General features: G+C 38.6%; 1 protein-coding gene across 2 annotated transcripts in view; it reads left to right on the forward strand.

The window, feature by feature from the left end:
* Positions 1 to 16537, forward strand: part of ATP10D (ATPase phospholipid transporting 10D (putative)) — a 52713-nt gene that overhangs the window by 13790 nt on the left and 22386 nt on the right. Inside the window, exons 4-10 of one of the 2 annotated variants that reach the window (XM_076336200.1) lie at positions 4531 to 4735; positions 8830 to 8915; positions 10000 to 10106; positions 10707 to 10838; positions 11637 to 11764; positions 11911 to 12163; positions 15989 to 16224. In XM_076336200.1, the coding sequence (XP_076192315.1) occupies positions 4531 to 4735; positions 8830 to 8915; positions 10000 to 10106; positions 10707 to 10838; positions 11637 to 11764; positions 11911 to 12163; positions 15989 to 16224 (1147 nt within the window). The remainder of the gene's footprint in view (positions 1 to 4530; positions 4736 to 8829; positions 8916 to 9999; positions 10107 to 10706; positions 10839 to 11636; positions 11765 to 11910; positions 12164 to 15988; positions 16225 to 16537) is intronic. The other variant, XM_076336201.1, reaches the window with a different exon arrangement.

The raw sequence follows: 16537 nt of genomic DNA on the forward strand, positions 1-16537 counted from the left end.
TGCAGAGAAGGCTTAAGGGAGAGAAGCTGGATTATTTCTGCTATAAATTGTCATGTACCCTGAAATAATTCATTGCCAGAAAGCTGAAGCATTCGATATCCATATTCCTGAAAACTCTGTGTTACTTGCAATGTCAATGAAGCAGAATTAATTTCTGATCTTCTTTTCTGGCTTGATTCCTTCCCCGTCACCAAAAATGTGTAATAATGAGTGGCCATATTAGTCACCTCTAAAAATTCCTTCTTGTGCCTATAAGTATTTAGTTTTTGCAACTTTTTTCCTCCTTAGTTTCTTTATCATGAATATTTTATATAGTGTAATCTGGTTTTAAAAATAAGCTTGGAGGCATGCTTCAGGAGAATTAAATCTTACTGGTACAGAAATGATTGTTCACTATGTGTGAGCTGATTTATCTTAAACTTCCATTAATCTCACATTAGGATTCAGAATTTCTTAACCTGTTAAACAAGAATCCCTTAGAAATTGTAATGACTCTTCCAGTGCATGCATTTAATCAAGAATAGTCGTATCAATTGTAAACATGATGAAGAACTAGCTGATGTTGAATACAATTTCCAGTTATTTTCTTACTGTGTATTTGTTCATCTGGAGAAGTTGTATACATTTTACATGCTATCTGCATAATTTTACTTACACATTAGATACCGATACCTCATGGCTGCTGAGACAAGTGCCCAATATAATGGCTCTTCTTGCTATCTCAACGTAACTAAGCAATAGTTGTCATGCTTGAAAGCTGGTAGGCCACCTGTTTGTATCTGAAGAGAATTTGCATGAAGCATTTTCAGGAAGACCAGTAATCCTTGCTTCTTGAACTCTTGTAAGGCTTGCTTTTATACAAAGTTAAGTGTTCATAATAGAAACTAGTTTCGCTGTGCTCTGTTGTCCATGACAAAATGTGCCAGTCTCAGTGCCTTGACAAATCTACCTGAGCAACTAGATGCTAGTTTCTGTGCTTTTTTGACAAATCTGATTTCTGCCACACACACACACACTCTTATTTGCTTTTACTTACAGGAAATGTCTGACATCCATAGTTTCAGAACTTTCAACCTGCTACTTCTTGGAGTTCTGGAATTTATCCATTTGATAGATCAGAATTATTGTATTTGGCCTTAAATACACAGAGCCTGAAGCTGATTTTTGCAGGAAAGCTTATTTCTGTCTTGAAAATGTGATAAGATAATGTTGCTTAAAATGTTTTTGTTGTTTTTTTTTTTTCTGTCTCATCTTTCCCTTGTGGAGTAATAAAACATATCAATAAACAATAAAATATGCTAATGTGCACTTCAGTTTAGTTTGTAATTGTTGCTATGGTGTTAAATACTTAGTTATCAAGTCCTTGGGCCTTTTGAGCAAGTTATTATTTTAAAGTGGTAGGATCTTATTTAAATAGCCATGAAACACAAAGTGTAAGGCACTTCTGTTTGAGCATCTGTTAAAATCATGTAGTTTGTCATTTCAGTAGAACTGCCGTGAGGTGATTATGATGGAAAAATCCATTTATTCCCTCACTGACCTACTACTAAAGACAGTTAAACTTTTTGTCTGACTTTGTGCTGATCCAGGACGGATAACTTTGCTGGCTGATATATTTGAGAGAGAAGAAAAACGTATTTATGTTCCATTCCAGGCCTTGCATGTAGATGTGTTATAATTACTGTTCTTTACAACTGCATGTTTATGCAAATCATTGTATATATTTTAAATCCAGATATAATTTCATATCCAGTTTTTCTTTATGGAATTGAGATCTGGAAAGAATAATCCTTTCTACAAGATTCTTCCTTACCTTTAGCTTTCCTTTCCTCTCCCAGGCTCCAGCCTGGCAAAAAGAAAGTGGGACTCATCCAGGTGCATCAAGTAAAAAGAAGCATTATATACTTTCAGTCCCACGTTTATTAAATAGGTAGTGATGTAAAAGAGAAATATTTGCTATTTCCTGAGGGCTAATCTCAACACTGGAAGCACAGAAAAACAGGTTTTTGTAGTTTTTGGTGAAATACATGGTAGTTAGAAAAAATGTAGGGATGCAAGAGTACCAGCGTTTTTCTCCTTTTTTTTTTTTAATCTCTAGTAAATAATTACTTCAAGGATAAATCAAAGGGTTGCTTTGTCACAAAACCTTTAATTTCCAAATATTTCTGTGGTTTTGCAAATTCCAATTCACTTTGAAAAATTCCTGTAGAAGTCAGTGGCAGAAATTGACACCTTCTCACCTGATATTTTTATCTTTACTACATTAGTGATGCCATTGCTTTCTTTGTTTATGAGCTTATTTTGTCTTGCTTACCTTTCCGTTTCCATCCTTTCTCTAACTCTTCTAACTACAAGCTGGCTGTGGAAGTAATTTTCTCCCACTGCCCTCCTGGGTTCTCAAATCCTTTCCATCCTGATTGGAGGGTGAGGTAAAGGGGTGCTGTTTTGGAGTGACCGGGGCATTCTGCTCCAGTTGGTGTTGTACCCTAATTGGACTCACTTGGTCTTCATAGCGGGGTAAATTGGCCTACAGAAAAATTATCATCACATTATGCTGATGTAGTTTTCAATACCTGAGGGGTAGTTCTAAACAAAAAAAAAATCAGTAGTTTTCAGCTTGCTCAGTCTCCTGAATAGATTTACTTTGTCAGCACCTTTGCAGCTATCAAAGCATGTCATACCTTCAGCAACTGAGAGTCACATCCTGTTTCAGCAAATCTTCCTTCCCTTATCCTGTTTACTTGTATTACTACGTCGTTTTTTTGTTAGACGTAATAATAGTTTACCTTAGAAATTTTTCCTTCGACTTTTTTATTTATTTATTTATTTTCAAGGAAATACACTGGTATGAAAAGTTAATTCCTGCAGGTTTTTTTTACTCCAACCATCTTGTGATAGGCATGGCTGTAGCTTTAATTAAGTTTTACATGCTTTCCATTGTGCCAGTGTTCCATCTGCGTAGAAAACTAATGATGAGCATCTTAAGGAGAAAACAGATGTACCTTATATTGCTTTAATTTTATGTCAGCTTTTGTTCCTTTCTGTTTTTGCTTTGTTTGCACTTTGAAAGCAATATAACCATCTTACCTTCACTGGAGAAATTGTCATCAGTACACTGATTAATTGTGTGGGCTTTGTGCCCTCTGTTTGTAGACAAGCATTTTCAAAAGGGTACTGTCAGATAATGCAGGTCTGAAAGGTATGGGTGCAAAGCTTGATACAGGGAATATTTTTCTGATACTTTCTTTGTCATTAGAAGTGTCTGCTTCTATCTCAGTATTTATCAGAAACATTTTACATAGCTAGCACTTTGATTAAAGCTGGTAGGTAAGTGCCAGTCTACACACAGTGGTCATGTTGCAAAACTTGTTAGCTTGTCTGCACTGTAGAAGCTAGGTGGACTTCCTAACTCCTCAGTGTGAGCGTGCTTCTCGGCCAGCTTAGAATGAGATCCAGGGAAGGAAGCACAGCGTGGAAGACAGCCTTAGCACAGCCTGGACTATACCCCAACCTGGATGATGGAGAAACAAAGACTGTGGAGAGTACATGCTCCTCTCTTTAAACATAGCTCTAGGGTTAGTCTGTGCAATGCAGAAAAGCCAGGCAGTCGCTGAGGGCAGTAATAGTTCGTACAAAAACGTACTGCATGCAGACCTGTGCAGTGTTTGTAACAGCAACTGTAGGTGTGTTTCATCACCCATATTGCAGTAGCCTACTGCTGTGTGCCTCCGGCTAGCTCATCAAGCACTCCTTGTTGCTTATGACCTTGCATCTTATTCACCACTCTAAATCTGATTGTGTTTGCAATAAACTGCTGTGATTACATAAAAGGAAGATTCTTCATCTCAGCTGAGGACAGAACAGCAGCTATAAATGGAAAGTTGAAAACAGTTCAAACTTACATATGTCACGCCTGGATATTTCATATTAATAAAGAATTTCAACTCAATGCTGATGGGCCTGAGCTTTTATTGACTTCCTTGAGTATTATAGAGTCTTGGTACCTTATGTTCAAAATTAATAGAAAGGATATTTTAAAAGTCTGCAAATACAAGTATTTATATTCAGAGCATCAGTGAAGTGGTTGCTGAATATTCTTTGCTTACTGGTAGATGTTCATCATCTTTGGTGACAGACATTTTTGAAAGACCCTATCAGAAGGGAAGAAGATTTGCTGCTCTTGGTTGCATAGTTGCAAGAAAAAGTGTGACCCAAAGAGAAATCCTGAAAACACTGTTTGCTTTCTTGGAATAATGAAAATACAGGAAGCAAGAGGGCTGAATTTTAAATAGAGCTAAAATATTCTGGGAGGGTGCCTGGAATGTAATTCCCAGAAAAACAGGGCTTGGACCCCAGAGCTGATTCTTTGTAATTATATTCACCTTCAGCTAATAGACTATCTCATCAGCGGTTTTTTAATGACTTGGAAGCATAAATTAACTATTAGAGTAATTTTCTAGTTACACTGTGTTTCTCTGAACTTTCAGTTTATGCATTTGTAAAAAATTACTGTTTTTATATGTATTTCAGGAAGGAGAAGAAATACATAGATGAATGCTGGAAAAATGTCAATGTTGGGGACTTCATCCGGCTCTCACGTAATGAAATAATTCCTGCTGACATGGTGCTGTTATATTCTAGTGACCTGGATGGGATCTGTTACATTGAAACGGCAAGCCTTGATGGAGAAACCAATCTAAAGCAGAGGCAGGTGGTGAGAGGATATTCAGAGCAGGTGATAATTGTGCATTTCTAGTGGTGTAAAAAAGTTGATGTGACAGATGGTCAACTAAAAAAACCCAAACAACCCAGTCCTCTAGTTGCCTAATTCTTGATAGCTCAGCAATCCCCATCTGAAAACAAAATAACTAGGTAACATAGTTCTAATTTGTTGCTTGAGTTATTTTGGAGCAAATCTTTGTGCGTTCACTTAACCCAGAGAGAGATCGATCTGTTTCAAGTAATGCAACCCAGTAAAAATAACTATTAAGGTAAATGTCAAAAAGTCATTTACGGTGCATATCATGTTATGAGTGAGAAATCGGAATTTTTTAGAGGGGAGTTCTATGCTGTATAAAGACCTAGAGAGAGGAACAGATACTATCTTCTTTCTTTCACTGTTTTTTCATATTGCAAATGTATTTTTACCTCCAAACAATACTTAGTATTATACCTAGCAGACAGAATGCTGGAGGCTGGCCCAAAGAAGATGATGTCAAAAGAACAAAGAATCCTGGCATTTCTGCAATCTTCAGCACACCTGGTGCTGAGTTCTGCTGCTGAAACACTGTGCTGAAAACAACAGCCGGGAGACTCGGTACTGTCCATAATAACAGACTGTTATGGACTCTGGAGATAAAATTACCTGAACTGCCTCTGGATTGTCAGCAGTGGTGAGGAAGTGATGAGGAGTACCTTGTTGTGCATTAAGACTCCCCTGTTACTTAGCGAGTATGGTAATACCAAAGGCATGATGTGATATCCGTGAACAAAGCTGTTTCTTACCCCTTACAGTGACATGCATTTTTTAATTTTTTTTCTTTATTTAATCTTAAAACAATAAGGCAGAAATGACTGTTTGATCTTTCTGTATATACATATCATTATGCAAGGCAAAATTCAAATAGTTCTACAGGCTTACATCATACTGAGGTGGCCCTGATCTCATACCAGCTCCTGCTACCAAGGTCTGAATTCAGTCTCACTCAAGAAAGAGACTGTTTTCTCTGTTTCCAGAAAACTTGCACCAAAATGCTAGGAAGAGTCATACTGTCCAGAAAAAGTGACAATTCCTTCACCATTCAAGACTGTTCATTTTTGTCCTCAAATTAAAAAAAAAAAAAAGTCATTATAGAGTCTTCTTGTCAGGACTGTATGGTTTCTGAATGTAGAGCCATGGTCAACTTCACAGATCTCTAGTGCCCCGCCAGCTGAGTTTCAGCGAGAGGCTTTGTCCTTATAAACTCAGGCTGAATAGACTCTGGTAGTGCTATATAAGAGGCTGACTGCCTGACATCTCTGTTTCTTAAGCTCAGAAGAATAGGAATAAACCACATCAAATTAAAGAACATCTGAAGACAAGGACTAAAAAGACTTAACCTATTTGCAAGGATGTTATGTCCTGCTTCTTTGTGACTGAGCAAGTAGAAACACAATGAAAAAGGTTATCAGTGGGGCATCTGTTCTTGCACTTGGGATTCCTTTAAGAGAAGGCAAGGCAAAATTAAAGCATGAAACAGGAGCTGAAACTCTTGTAGTAAAATTTATGTTTTGGCCACTTAGGATAGGTTGTTTTTTTTTTAAATGCTTAAATGACAACAGGAAAGAAATTGGGAAAGAAACTCGAGGCTTCTTAGGTAATAGTGGGTAACAAGGCACAGAACACAGTGTCTCCAACCATCTTGACATTCATAGAGAGCTACACAAAACAGCTGAGGACCTGCTCCCTGAGGATAATGAGCTATTTAGTGAACAAACTGACATTGCTTTGTTGCTTTCAAGATACTCAAATGTTGCTTTCCATTGAGAAGGGATTAATATCCTTTTACTTCCACACCTCATATGGTTAGTTGAACCAAGCACAGGTTCACTAGGGTGGAGAAGCTAATATGCCATTAGCACTAAGGCACTGTGAGCAGTGAGTATTTCCTGTTACGTTATAAGAGAGGCCACAGAACTGCACTGGTCAGTTCCTTCTTAGCCTGCATGGTCAATGACTGAATCCAGTCCTAGCTGCGGCATCCTGAAACCTAGTGGAAAGGAAAGTGCTGTCCTTTTCTTCCAGGCAGCCTAAGAAGGCAAGCTGATGAAAGGAGGTACCAGCTCTTCTCTTCCACCTTGGTCATGCACCCACTTCATTCCCATACCATGTTATCAAACCATATAGTTTGTCAGGAGCACAGCACAGCCAAAGCAGCAGGCATGGCCTTGGGAAGCTGCCTCTCTCCCCATTCCAGTGAGAGAGTCTGATGCAGGGCCTGTCACTCCTGGCTACCTTACTGAGTTTCCATCTTTATTGTCCCCCTTCTTTAGGGACCTTTACACAAAATCCAAGTAATTTTAATTCTGCCATAGAAAATCTTCTCTTTTGTGCCAGGAAACATAGGAAAGCATCTCAAGAAATAAGGTGCAAAATCTTCTACTCTCAATATTTGCTTTGTCAAAGTTAAGATTATAATGAAGAAATATAGACCATAAACGTATAGTCCAGGAAGATCTGAGTGCCCATATCAAGATACCTGCTTTTGGACATAGTTTTTGTCACCTCTGTTTTATACTGGCAGAGCGTAGACATAACTTCAGTGCCCACTATAGGTTACACCCCGAGTTTCTGTGGTTGCTATTTCAAGGTATATTGCAAGAAGCACCTACTAACACCTTCACTGCTATTACAAATTGTTTGACCAAGTCAAATGGTTTAGTTGTCCATCAAAAATAAGATGCTTTCACCAGAAATACATATCTGTAGACAGTTTCCAGGCTGTAGGAAAAAAGAATAGACTGCTTTGGCTATTTTACTTCCTTTTGGGGGTAGTTCTTATTCTATTTGTGCTCTTTTTTATGTAATCATTGTACAATGTGAAATGCTTGAAAAGCGTGAATCAATTATACTGTCTAACATTTTACAGAAATTTTGTACTTCCTGTACAAGTAAACATGAGAAAGGTCAGTGGAGAGAGAGGTCTTTCATAGTTAATTAAATTTACAAAGAGACTGAAGGTGTCTGTCTGTCTAAGACTGTGTACACATTGACTTCAGGTTAATACAGTGCAACAAATCAATACAGCAAAACATAGCAAAGAAATTTTTTTAATCAAGCCAACAAAGTATGTGTTAATATTATGTCTTCTGAGTTTCAAATTCTACTTGCAGGATTGTGTTTTAACCTCACAGTTGTTATTCTGCCAGTGTGAAGTCACCCAACTGTGGGAGTGCAGCCTTCTCAGAGACCTGTAATTATGTAGATGTATTCAGTTACACCTGTGAATTACAGATTTATCCTTGGAGTTTGAAACCTTAAATTGGTCATTCTTTTTTTTCTAAAGAGCAGGACAAATGACTTGCCAAAGAGTTAGTGGAAGGTACTCAGCTTGGAAACAGCTCTGTTATACCAGAGGCTAGCCTTTGTTATACTAGAGGCACACTCATATGCCATTAATTGAAATTAAATTGCAAGTGCAATTGCAGGCAATTCCAAAGATAAGGCCTTTTGGTTTTTCTTTTCTTGTCAGGTTTCATTCTTCATTAATAAAGGATATTTGTTCTGCTTGGCTTTTCACTGAAGAGCTCACCTGCTCTTTATTCGCAACATGTACTTCTAGTCTTTCATAACAGCCCTTTCTTTGGTCTGGTAAGGCTCAACGTCATTAAAAAGTTCTACCCACTTCCTTTGTGTTAGCACAGATAGCATCCTGGTCATGGTATCGGAAACAGTGGCTGTTTGGAAGAAATTCTGCTTGCAGGGAAGATAGTGCCTCTTTTTTTTTTTCCTTATAATGAAAAAAACCTATGGGAAATCTCTGCTTTTCAGATGTTTTTATTGCATTTCTTTTCTTCCTTCTCACTCTTCCACTCATTTTCTCCTCTCCAGTGTTCTCAAAATATCAGCAATTCAACTGATACTTGCCAGGGTTTGATATTTGCTAGGAAGTCCTTCCATGCTGTGTAAGTCTGATTTACACTGGGTAGCAGATCATCAACACCACCAACAACTTACAGTTTTGAAGCTAAATTGTTAGATAGTAATACCTGAACCTATGAATTTATGATGTTTTTAAGTTCCATCATATTTTGTCTGAATTCTCTGGGTTTTTTTTGCTATGGCTTTAGGTCTCTGAAATTGATCCAGAAAAATTTTCCAGTAGAATAGAATGTGAAAGTCCTAACAACGACCTCAGTTGCTTCCGAGGCTTTGTGTAAGTAGGCTTGGTGGTTCTTTGAACTATTGTCATTTGCTTTGGTGCTGTTACTAATTTTCAGAGAGCTTGTAATGTTTGCTTTAAAAAATAATGACAACATGTATAGAGGTCAGTTTGCACCACTGCATTTCTGAGTGCAGCCCAACAGACAGAGCTCCAGAAGGGCTTTCTGAGCAGCAGATTGTGAACTGGGAAAGCCCACTAGTGCTTTTTATTTTGTATTAAACATTTGCAACATCTTAGTTCAGGCTGTTCTGCAATTATGTATTCCATATTTGAAATAGCTGTTTCAAATCTGCTCTTAATAACATGATATCTACAGTATTTGGTCTGGACAGTGGCCTGATGGGACAATCTGCATTGCTCAGAATTGGAAATGGGAAGGACTGGCTTCCTCTCCTACTCCGATTTGTTTTGTGTAACCATCAGTGACTTGATCAAACTTCTTTTGACCAATGTGCCTATCTGTGTCTTTTCTTCTTATGGGTTTATGATTTTCTATAGACAGTAGGAAAACAAAATACTATTTCATGGGGTGACTGATTTTCAGTTTTTGAGAGTTATAAAATCTATATTCTTCCCTGTGGGCACTGACACATTAGAAATATGAAAAGAGAAATAAATGTATATAAATTTTAGTTTCTGAGGAAACACCTTGACAAACAGTGGGCCTACCTGCACTGAAAGTATGCCACAGGAGTAACGATGCTCACAGTATATTTAAAATGGGATTTTGTATTTTGTTCGCATTTTTTCTGATGTTGGCAATCCAAGTAGAAGTCGTAGGCTTTCAGACTTGTCTTGAGCTCTTTTCAATAGTGTTGCCTACTTCTCATATGCCAGCTGGCAAATGCCAGGCTTGTAAACACAAAAAAATTTCAATACAGTACCTACATGCCTGGATTTTCAAAGGTGATCTGCAAGCATGTTACCCCATTCTTTTGAAAAGCCTGATCAGGAATGGCAGAATGGCAGTCAGCGACTAGCAGCTTCTTTGGGAAATCTGCTCCCTAATGGTTTTGCAAAGCCTGACTGGTAATTGCTGGAGTCCTACAGCCGAAGTAATGTGTTTTTTTTTCAGTGAGCATTCAAACAAGGATCGAGTGGGCCTCAGCAAGGAAAACTTACTGCTCCGAGGATGCACAGTAAGAAACACAGAAGCTGTTGTAGGCATAGTGGTATATGCAGGTTAGTGAACCACCCTGGCTTTCACAGATTGCTTTGTAAACAAGATAAGAGTTATGTGTCCTGATTACTCATGGGAGGCCAGCTCTGTTCTGTGTGAACAGATCCTTGTCTTCAACTGTTAGTTGTGATGGTAAACCCAGGTTTTGAAATGGACATGGAGATGCGTGGCTTGCTTAGGATTTTTTTCTGGTCCAGAATGGAAGCTAGTGCTGTTCTTCAGTGTTCTGTATCAAAGGGCAGAGGTTTTTAAACTAATCAATATGATGTATCCAGCCAGATAGTTGTAATGCAGGTGCAGGATTTTGTAGAAAATATGAGAAATAATATAGAAAACATCAAGAATAAGATTGTTTTTATAGGAAGGAATATTATTGACAGTATAAAAGTTAATGTGTATGTGACAGATTTTGGTTTAGCTTGTTCAGTTTTCTTTAGGACAGGTTTCATATATTGTAGGAGCCATTAGTTTGCTTGTATTTATAATCTCTGTTCAAATATTAGTTAACAGAAATGTCCTGTTTCCCAGAGCTTTAGAAACATAAAGCACTTGCGGTTCTGATACCTGCTATTAGAGAATTTCAACCTGTGTTGTGGTTACAGGTCATGAAACCAAAGCCATGCTGAATAACAGTGGCCCTCATTACAAGCGCAGTAAATTGGAAAGAAAAGTTAACACTGATATTCTTTGGTGTGTTCTGCTTCTAATTTTGATGTGTTTAACTGGTGCAATAGGTAAGTGAGAATCGGCGGACTCCTGCTATTTTCCTCTCTCAGCCTACAATGCTTAGTATTTTATTCTGGGGCTGATTCATTTTAACAGCCCATCTCGGAAACTGCCTTTATCCATGTGTAATTCCCCAGCAGTTGGGGATGCTGCCGGGTTTTAGTTCATGTTGTCATGTTTAATCTGGAGTGTGGTCAAGAAGTATGTTCCTGGTGCAAGTTCTTAGGTCTGGAACCTGTTTCTCTGATTCATTTCTCTTTTCTCTCACTAATTGCTCTGCAAAACTCCTACTTTCTCTTAGGATTTTTCAGGTAACATAAGGTGCATGTACAGCATTGTGGGGAGAGGCCTAGTGTGACTAGGGATTGGTTAAATAGTGAGCTTGAGTAAATGTAAACAGACTAACTTTTATGACAAATCAAAAAGGTGTTTAAAACATGTTTAAAAAAACTTCTCCAGACTACACTTAATAATGATGACATGGTGTTCACAGGTTAACTAAAACCTGGACAAGCAAGGATAATACAATTAATTGCCAGAGGGTTAAAAAAAAAGTGTTTATCAAGTGTAGTTAGTATTCCTTTAGTTCTGAGATGTGCTGTTGATAGAAATGCATGTAAGGTATTTATTCATGTGTGCATTGATACTTACTTAATTTTAATGGGGTTCCTGCTGAGGAAAAACTCAAGACAGAAAATGGTAGTTTAAAAGCTTAGAAAGAAGAGTATAACAGCTAACACCATGACCCTGAGCTGTGATACAGTTTACATACAACTGACTCACTTTCTTTTGTTTTTGTTTTCAAGGTCATGGAATTTGGTTAAGTAGGTATTCGGAAATACCTTTTTTTAACATCCCTGAGCCAGATGGGAAATTGATTCCTCCAATATTAGCAGGATTCAATATGTTCTGGACAATGATCATTTTACTACAGGTAACTTTGGTCTGCTTTGAACATGGGTCATATTCCGATCTCATTTATATCCTCGAAGTAACTCTTTGGCTTCAGTAGAGCTACTTCATGCTTGTAACTGGCCAAAGAGTTTGGTTTTATTTAATCCCCATGTTTTATTTTGATAGGTCTTGATCCCAATTTCTCTCTATGTTTCAATTGAAATTGTCAAATTGGGACAAATTTATTTAATACAGAATGACATTGATTTTTACCATGAGAAAACAGACTCAACAATTCAGTGTCGAGCACTGAATATTGCTGAAGACCTTGGCCAGATTCAGTATATCTTCTCTGACAAGACTGGAACCCTTACTGAAAATAAGATGGTTTTTCGGAGATGCAGCATTGCAGGACAGGAGTATTGCCATGAGGAAAATGGTAAGACACTACACCTGTGTTCACAATGGGTCATTTGTCTCTTCTCAGAGAAGCTGAAAGTTTTGATAGAGGTCCAGTGGACTTCATGAGGTTTGTGTGGCAATACACACTCACAGAAGGTATGAATTCAGACTTATCCTACTAATAGTCATGCATCTTCCCCTATTATTTAGATCCCTTCATATATAGTGTGTTAAGAGACTTGAAGGCTGTATGTAAGGTGCTGCATTGCAGCTAGTTAAGTTCCAACTTATTTGATACCACAAACAAAATGTTTTTTACTCACTCTGGAAGAAGTAATACCTACTGTGTTTTGCTTCTCTCCTTGCAATATTCCGAACCCAGAACATTGGAAAATTGCCCATCTAGTCTTTCCTCTCTTTTTTTTTTTAACTAGAGTGCCAATGCTTCCCTAGCATTTTAGGGTTCAAACATCCTGTTGACTGCCATAGCAGTGTACCACCTTTATGCGGTATATCTTAAGGCTCAGATTTGACGTACTTTTTGTTGCCCTTGAGGATACAGTAACCCAAATAAAATACATGCTGAAGTCAGAGCTTTAACAGTAATGTTAAGGTACAAGTCAAGCAGATGTGTGTACATGTGTGTGTTAAGGCTGCAAAGATGAGTACCTCCATCAAAAATAATGACTTTTGTATTCTTACTTATATCTTACACACCTGTTTATTGTTAGCCAAAAAGTCAACGAGCGATGTTACTGAATAGTTGCTGCCTCGTTGTCTAATAGTGTAGCATCTTTCAATATACATTTCATGAGAGCCTACTTGAAGCCTTCAGGGAGGCAGGAGAAGATACAACTCCAGACACAAGAGAAAATTGGGTAGAGTGACATGAAGTCTTTGATTCAATTAGCTATTTTATTAATTAGATAAAACCACAAAGTTTTTATTACCGTTACTGTATGTAAGTACTAGTGGCTGCAAACATTTGCTGTCTTGCTGGTGGGCAATGCAAGTATTCCACAGGAGATCAAAGGTGAGGTGCTGACAGGTGGACACATGAAGCACAGCTGTGTATTAATCCCCCCTTTGTGGTTTTGGTGGTTTTGCTGCCAGATAGAACTGCTCACAACTACGAGCAAAAGGCACACCCTGCTGGCCGCAGCAATGAATCAGTTCAGCGCTTCTTCTGCTGTGTCACAGGAGCAGATGGTTACAAACCGTTTTTACAGTGATTTCTGCACGTGTTTTGAAAATTTTATGGTGCGGGTGTCCAGGTGCTTCTTTGGCTTTGCATAATTATACTGGGAAGGGTGACAACAGCAAAATGAGAAGAAATACTTTTAAGTTTCGAACTTGGTGAATGAACAACTTAAATAAAAAGTAGAATATATTTTCAGAGCGTTTTCTAAAGGAAGGAAAAGTATTTCAGAAGAGATAAACCAAAGAGTAGTGTGAATGGTGTAGCTGTGGCTGATCCAGATCTCATTGTGCCAGGGAAAGTATACCACTTACTTCTGCTAGTAGTTCACTTAGAGTTATCTTCCAAAAAGATTAGTGTGCTAATTATGTTTATAATTATTTCCTGCTGCGCCCTGTCTTTCACTTGGGAGGGTAAGCATATGCTTCTTCCTAACAAATCTAGAAATTATGTGAGCCCTGAAAATCAGTTTGAAAAATGTTAGAGGTCCTGTGTTTCAGTCCTGTTTTACATTTGTTCAGTTGCACAGAGCTGCTATTTGCAAGGCTCCTGCTACATATAGTAAGAGTTGCAGTGCAAGACGTACAGTCTTTTGCATACAAGTCTGTACATATATTTCTGTATTTATATCCGTATTGCCCAGGGTAAAGGAGTGCACATGAGGGAAGCACACAACAGCAATGACTGTGATTCAGTATAATCCTTCATATAGGTGCCCCCATGCAGTGTGCTGTCTAAAGTAACATGTGCCTCTTAGACTGTGGCAGCAGAGCAGTGTAGTGGTGGCACATGATGTTACTTCAGACAGAGCATGCAGGCTTCTCAACAGCCTGGAAGCATGGTGGAATGGGCTTGTGTTGTCCAAACCTGCCTCTGCAAACACATACTAAGTCACTGTTGCTGCTTTCTGGTAAAAGGTATCAATACCACATGTGGAATATTATATTTGGTAGTTGTGGAGAGCCACAGTTTATTACATTCCCATCTATCTTTTTTTTTAAAACAACTGTTTTATTAAATTTGTGTTGACATCAGGGAGATGGCCTGCCAAGGAAGGTGTAAGCTCTGGTCTCCCTGCTTTCCTTGGACTCATCAGAATGGCAGGATGAGGGACCGGAGGCTTTCATTTACATTCCAGAAAGAGAAGACAACAGGAAATAAGGAGAACTTAACAGGCTAGCAGATCCAGTATCTCATTTCCTGAACATAGGAAAATGGCTTTGGCTAGGAGGAAGAGGACTCAAAAGTGACATAATAAACCTATTTCCATCTCATTTTGAGCACCAGAGCTTGGGACTCTGAACTGTGGATAGGTTTTCCATTCGCATAAAATAGAATAATGTCCCACTTTTCACTTCTTTCCTGTACGGTAGCTGCCACTTTAAATAAGAAAAAAATAGGGAATTAGTGGTGTGGCAGGAGATGTCTGTATGTTAATATTGTTTTTTTCCTAGGATGCCATTGTTTGTATTCACACTTTAGTGGAATAAATAGGCAATGCACAGCTCTCAGAACAGTTTTTCCATGCTGTCAGTGGATGCAGACATTGAACTGCTGGTGTATGCTCATTGCATGCTGTTTTCACAGTGACAGGTAACAGCTTGAAAGCTGAATAGCCTACAGTGATCCAGTGCTGTCTGGATTGAGATTGCAGCCTCTTGCATGTGGTCAAACACTGTCCCAGAACTCCAGTGTAAACACTTGGGTATGTTCTCAACAAGCACATGATAGCATAGGCGTGTTTCCATTTGCTACAGAGGTTCTTTACACCACTGATGTTCCTGGCTAGATTTGTGTTCCTGGCACAGAACTGCATTTATATCCTTGGTGCAAAGATGTTAGACATGTCAATACAAAGTTTTATTATTGGAACCTGCTTTTCAGTTAAATGCTCAGAAAATGTGTATGTGTGTGTGAGGGGGTGTCCAATACAGAGATGATAAGAAACATAGTTTCAATGAGTTCCTGCTAGAAGCTCTACTTGTCAAACCACTGGCATACAATCCTGATCCATCATAAAATAATTAGGCTAGAAAACATATCAGGAGGTGATCTGGTCCCATTTCTCTGGCCTAAGGCAGAGTTGTTGCTATCATTCTTCATGAATATTTTTTTTTGTTGTTTCTTCAGGACCTCCAGGGATGACCAATTCACAGCTTTCCTAGGCATTCTGTTCTAGTATGTCATGTCTTCTCTGACAGTTTTGCTGATATCTAGCCTGAGTCTGTCTTGCCACAATATAGGACCGTTGTGTCTTCTATTACCGACAGTGTGCATAGAAAACAGGCTGTTTCCTTTCTCTGTGCAATTGCCCTTCATGTACTTGAAGACTATTATTTAGCTCCCATCAATGTGCCCTGCTGGAGGCTGTGTAACTCCAGCTTATTTTACTGTTTCCATGCGGCTCATGTTGTCTAGAACCCTGATCATTCTTGCTCCCTCTTCTGGATTCACTCCAGTGGAATGTTGCTCTTGAAGTGCGGTGTCCCAAATGGGAAGTCAGTGTGATGGCTTGTTATGGGTTTTATTTTCATAAATGGTGGATTATTCTTAACTATAGACTAAATTCCTTACTTTAAAATTTTGTTTCCTGAACCTCCAGGCAGTGTTTTAGACAAGTTTCTTTTTGCTTGTGGAACAGTAATTTTGTTTCCCTTTCCATAGCAAAGAGGTTGGAATCCTATCAAGAGATGGATTCAGAGGATGAGGATTCAGCTGATCATCAGTGTGGCTCTTCGACCCATATGTCAAAATGGCGGGGGCACAACTGCAGAGCTGTGAATGAACCTTTGAACAGAAAATCTTTGAATCAGTTGTCTGGTAGTTACCCTGCATTAGGAAGGGAAGATGGAGCAGGTGATGGTCCCCACTCAGGACATGTTGCTTTCAGCAGCCCCATTGTAAGTAAAAGCTGTTGGTTTTGATGCTAATTTTCTGAAGTAACTCATGAAGGAATATCTTTTTACCCCCATTTGATCAGAGTGCTTGTCATTTAAGAAATCCTTTCTTTCTTCCATCAAAACCAGAGCCTCCCATGATTGCTTGCCTGCATCCTATTTGCAGCTGATGTTGCAGATGTTCGTTGGGTCACACAGGTATATGCTTTGGTTCTTGCTGCTGTGAGTCCGTGATCACTCCAGCTAAAATGACCAGCTTCATCTTAGTAACAGTTTGTTCTTTTGTTTTAAGAGGTTTCTAGCATTTTCTTTTGTT

The sequence above is a fragment of the Aptenodytes patagonicus genome, chromosome 4 (genome assembly GCF_965638725.1).
Source record: "Aptenodytes patagonicus chromosome 4, bAptPat1.pri.cur, whole genome shotgun sequence".
Taxonomy (NCBI): Eukaryota; Metazoa; Chordata; class Aves; order Sphenisciformes; family Spheniscidae; genus Aptenodytes; species Aptenodytes patagonicus.